Source organism: Pterocles gutturalis, unplaced genomic scaffold (assembly GCF_000699245.1).
Source record: "Pterocles gutturalis isolate BGI_N339 unplaced genomic scaffold, ASM69924v1 scaffold39158, whole genome shotgun sequence".
NCBI classification, from domain to species: Eukaryota; Metazoa; Chordata; class Aves; order Pterocliformes; family Pteroclidae; genus Pterocles; species Pterocles gutturalis.
Genome location: NW_010119351.1, coordinates 1 through 5,465, shown reverse-complemented (window position 1 = coordinate 5,465; position 5,465 = coordinate 1). Strand labels below are relative to the sequence as shown.

Sequence of the window (5,465 nt, the reverse complement as noted above, 5' to 3'; positions counted from 1 at the left end):
ACACAGAATCTATACCAAGCCCATTACAACATTTGAAATAAGAAAAATCATGCAAAGGTAAAATATAAAAAAGCAAAAATCCTTGGTAAAACACTACTTCATTTTAAATATCAATAAAATTTAGAGAATGGGTGAAGACAAAGGATGGTAGACATTTCCAGGACTGTTTTGCTATTGACTTTTCAACAGTGGGGATTTTCTTACTATATGAGAAACTTGCTTGTTGTTTTTACTGTTGCTAGGGGGTGTTTATGATGTACCATAACAAATAACTGTTCCTGCATGAAATGGAAGGAGCATGTAGATTTCTGTGCATCTTAAATTCAATTTGTAAAGTTAAAGACTCAAAAGATATTCTGATAGAGTAATGTATCAGTGCTTTGACTTGCTTAGTCTGATATTTTTTTTTTATTCTACCATCCCGTGGACCAATATCTGTGTAACCCATTTGAAAGCTCTAAGTGCTGTCAATGAAATTAATGTTAAGTTTTTATTTTTGTTGGTATTGCAAACTTAATGCTTTTCATTGTGCTTACCTCACGTCTTCTGGAGACCTGCTACGTTTATAAGAGAAACTGTGCAATAAAGTTGTAAAGATGACTGTAAAAAAAAGCTGCTGCTGGTAGAAGAATAAATACTGAATCTTGCTCCACCTGTAAGGGTTGCCTTGATGGCTATGTGTTAGGGGACGCAATTGTAAACTTTCTAATCACAGTTTATCAGTGTGCATGTTTGGGAGTGGTAAGACAAGGAAGCTTTCTTCAGTCTTTAGCCAAACTGAAAGCAGATCTCAAGAGGCAGTATTAAAGCATTCTGTGTAATGGCTAAAACAATACAAATGGACCATAAATCCTCAATACATGTATTGCTAATGAACACTGGTGTATATGACTCATAAACAGTGCCAGAAGCACCTGCATCTTAATTTACCAAGTGGAGGGAAATGTGAAAGCAGGCATCCCAGAATTACTTCTTGCCTGTAAATTTTGTGGAAAAATATTGTACTTGTTTCAGCTTTACAAAGTATGAGTGTTAAGCAGTTAATATAGATAAGTTCCAATTAACGTGAATAAAATATAAATAAATAAAAATACAAAAATTTTAGAAGTACAGAAACATACAGATTTTAAGAAATGACATAATTGTATAGGGCATTTGTACTGACTATAGCTAATAGCCTATATACCCTTAAAACAGGAATACAAGCCAACTATATATCTGTAATTCAGCCTATTTTAACTGAATTCAAATTCAGCCATTTCCATCTCTTCATGTCGTTCTTGTATCTCCATAAACATACAGCATTCTTAGCTCTTACTTTGTAGCATCACTACTGAATACACTGGGTTGTTCTTCAGATTGTTATTTTTGATAGTTTTGTAACCTATTCCCTTCTCTGTGAAATAACAGCTACCAGAGAGTTGCTGGCTTGTGTACTTGGTCTTGTGACAAAAACCGTGAGTGCATAATAAAATTTAGCAATTTCTTTTTTTGTTTCAATCTTCAGATTTCCTGTTTAAGTTCTTGGTCATAGGAAATGCTGGAACTGGAAAATCCTGTTTACTACACCAGTTTATTGAAAAGAAATGTAAGTACCTGTGAGCACAGTAAGAGTTCTCCGTTGCTTTGTACCACATGTGAAGGCTCTTCCTACATGAGTATCTATCTAGTCTTTGTATGGAAGTTCCCGTAATTCTCTTATTTGTATATATGAGGATTTTGACTGAAAATTATATTCAGAACCATGTTTTAAATCTTTATTGCTCGCTGTTTGTCTCTAATCAAAACCCTGATATTGAACAGTATATATATGAGGATTTTGACTGAAAATTATGTTCAGAACCATATTTTAAATCTTTATTGCTCGCTGTTTGTCTCTAATCAAAACCCTGATATTGAACAGTATTCTCTATTACTCTAAAATAAATATAACAGGATGATGATGAAAATACAGACTTTTTGTGAGACATATCTCACAGCTATAAGCTTCTCTAGATATATAGTAGAGACTTGGATCTTTTAGAAAATATACTGAGCAGATGAAAGAAAGGTTGAATTGCTTGAGTAGATTTAGAAAGCCTATGGGACAGAACTCAAATTTTCCAACATCTAGTCTCTTTCTAAATAAATAGACACTATGTTATTTATTAAGGACTGTGTTCTATGATAAATACTGGTAGAGATTCCATTGTAAATGTTTTTTAGAGATGAATAAATGAAAAACAGAATTTCCTGTTGGGTAGTGCACTTAGCATCACAATTAAACAAAAATAATATGCATTTAGAAACCTTTGTAAATCTAAGGTGGCTTATCTTTTTCAATGGAATGGTAATTCACCTTATTTCTTGAGAAATAGCTCTAGGACAATGTGTAATAGCTAAGGAACATGGCATGATTCTATGATTGAACTTCAGCTGTGACTTTGCTTCTAGTAAGTGCAGTTGCATATTGCTGAGAATCTGTGATATCAACAGTGTACGTAGAGCAAGTATCTTAACTTCATGCTTTAAAAAAGTAGCTCTTGCTTACTCATCAGCAAGATGGTGTCTTTTTGTGCTCTGCTTTTCCATGAATTTTAATTTTAAATCACATCAAAGTATTAGAAAACACAGAAAAAAAAGTGTACAAAAGTTATGTTGCTATTTGTTAATGTGAACTGGGAATGATTAAGGCAGGTCTTTCTAGTAGTAATTTTGTATTGAATAAGCTGTTCAAAAATGGTAAGAATGTTTATTTCTGCATGGTGGCAGTAGACTTGTGAGTGGCACTGAATTTGGTGCTTCAGGAAGTAGTTTATAATTTGAACACCAGGGAGTTTTGATCTATACCTAAATTGGATTATGTAAAAACTAATTATTCACTCTAAATATTCCCCAAATAAGTTTATTTTTCTTTCTTTTTTGTAGTCAAAGATGACTCAAATCATACTATAGGAGTGGAATTTGGTTCAAAGATCATAAATGTTGGTGGTAAATATGTAAAATTGCAGATATGGGATACAGCAGGACAAGAGAGATTCAGGTACCTTTTTCAATCGTTTTATTATGTGTTTGTTATTAAATTGTTGTTGTGGCTGTTGAGTATTATTTTTCCTTGCTAATAAGCAGGCATAGTTTCTTGGTCAGTGGAATTGTCTCCTTTCATATTAACTAGGCGAGATCTTCCAACATAGACATAAATCCCTTGATTTCAGTAAAGCAATGCTTCCTTGCAGGATCAGAGGTTCTGCCCATTTCTTTCACTGAGTATTTTCTATGATATTTAAGGTATATGAGAAGAATATGTGGCTAAAAGTTTGTTCACCAGCCAAACTCAGAATAGTTTTTTAACTCTGTGCTTAGAAGACCTTTCCATTGGTTGGAGTAAGTAAATGCCAGGAAATTGTAGGCTGTTAAAAATCTGCATGAGAATAATTTCATAGTATAGTAAAGGGGAAAAAAAATAAGTTGTCAAGTTCACTTGGCTAAATACACTTCTTGAAAGACTGAGATCTCTTAAGTTTCTTAAAGAAAAAGCAATGTATTTGTCAGCTTAGAACCACCAATGTACTTTTAATGCTGTGTTTTAACTGTGTTATACATCTGAGGCATAGATCAAACTGCGTAAACATGTAACATATTCCTGAGTACCTTCACCAGCAAAGAGGACATCAGGTTTTTTTATCTTTTTGGGGGTGGGGTAGATGTGGGAGGCTTGGGGGTGGGCAAGGGGGCAGTGGTTAACAAAGGTGAATATGGTGGTAGAAGTCTGAGTAATGGGCAGCAACCTAGGTAAATGTCCTCTATTAGATAAGTTCTTTGGATGTATCTGTGACTAGGTAAAGCTGGGTAGTGCTATGTAGTCTCTATTAATGGGATCTCTTCAGTGTGTTGGCCAGATATCATGGGATTCTGAGGAGCTTGGAGGCTCTGTACTTTCAGAAGCTTGTGCAAATTCTCCTCTTCCAAGTTCAAAGTTTTCTCAGACTTGCAGGTCCTTTTTTTCCTGTTGCTTTTTATAATTTATCTAATCCTTCTCTTTTAAGGCTGATCACAGCGCTGTGTGCTTTGCAGGTTTTCTTCTTCTTGAAACATAAGTTAATTATGCTGTTTTCATGCCACAGATACCACCATCAGCTTCCAGTTTTGTATCAGGCCATATAGTATGATGATATGTGTAGCTTCAGCGGCATACAGGTCATAGTGGACATTGAGAATCCTTGTACGGCTATGTTTAGTGAAAGTGCTTCGTCAAAAGTCTAGCTGTAAATAGTCTGCTGCTGCACAGCTGATAATGTTGTCTAAAAACCAATTTTTTTTAAAATATGTAAATGAGAGCTCTGTTTCAAAATATAGATGGCATTATATTAACCCAGATTTGAAACAATTAAGATATTACAGAAATTTACATCTATAATTCTATTTCAGGTCTGTAACAAGGAGTTACTATAGAGGAGCTGCAGGTGCTTTGCTTGTTTATGATATAACCAGGTAAGAAAGCTAGCAACTCTTTTGCTTATAGACTACCAGATACAATTAATGCATAATGATTCCCCCCCTGAGTACCTAGTCCTCTAATGGAGAATGGGCAGGAAGAAAAGAAAGTAAGTATGAAAAGTACTTCTGGTTTATTGCATATTTAAGTTTTGGAACGTGCTTACATGAGAAATTGTGAATGTCATAAATATAAACAGTCTCAAAGGGTTAGACAAATACATGGGAATTGGCCCACCAGTAGCTGTTCTAATAATGATGGACTACTTGCAACCGCTAGCTTAGGAAGCCTTGCAACAGAAATTAAGAGCAGACTTTAGCCACTTTTAACCAAGGTAGCACACCCCTATTTGTGGAAACTGCTTACTTCCATGTAGGTGCTGGTATGACAGGTCATCCTCTGGAGAAGCCAGCTCTAGCTACACATTCCTTAACTGTAGCTCAAAATTCTGTTAATGTCTGCATTTTTTAAATATTTTAATATTATAGGCAGCCAATAGAATACCTTACCATTACACATTTCCACATTTTTTTTCCTGGCTACCATTGACTGATACTTGTCAGATAAGTTTTGTGTTGGTTAATGATGATTTGCTAGATCTATGCTTTTTGTCCTGTGTGTGTGGACTGTTCCCTTCTGAGCAGTCTTTGAAATCTGTGTTTTGTGCTCAAGGTCGCTTGGACTCATCTGTCATTCTTACTGCTTGAAGGCTTTATCTCTGACTGCTACTGCAATGACTAGTGGTGTGTGCAGGGTAACTGCCTGCGATGTTATTGGTCTTGACACAAATGTGAAAGTTCAGGCATACAATTCTCCACAACTGGAGTAGATTCTTACAGTCCCACCTGAAACTTAAGTATCAGTTGAATTCCGTGTCAAACAATAACTTATTCTGTTATCCCACAATTTCATGCACAAAAGGCTGAAGCTAGATTAGTGCTTAAAATTTTAGCTTTTCATACTAACAGGGTATTTTATAATTTTTATATTT

At 35.0% G+C, this 5,465-nt stretch overlaps 1 protein-coding gene across 1 annotated transcript; it reads left to right on the top strand.

Annotated features, from left to right (window-relative positions):
• Nucleotides 1-1,479: 1,479 nt before the first annotated feature.
• Nucleotides 1,480-4,470, top strand: LOC104459566 (ras-related protein Rab-4A-like; the record flags this gene model as incomplete). Its single annotated transcript, XM_010076555.1, has 3 exons — nucleotides 1,480-1,588; nucleotides 2,908-3,022; nucleotides 4,408-4,470. Coding segments are annotated over 3 exons (287 nt in total), but the record flags the coding sequence as incomplete, so codon positions are not given.
• Nucleotides 4,471-5,465: the final 995 nt, after the last annotated feature.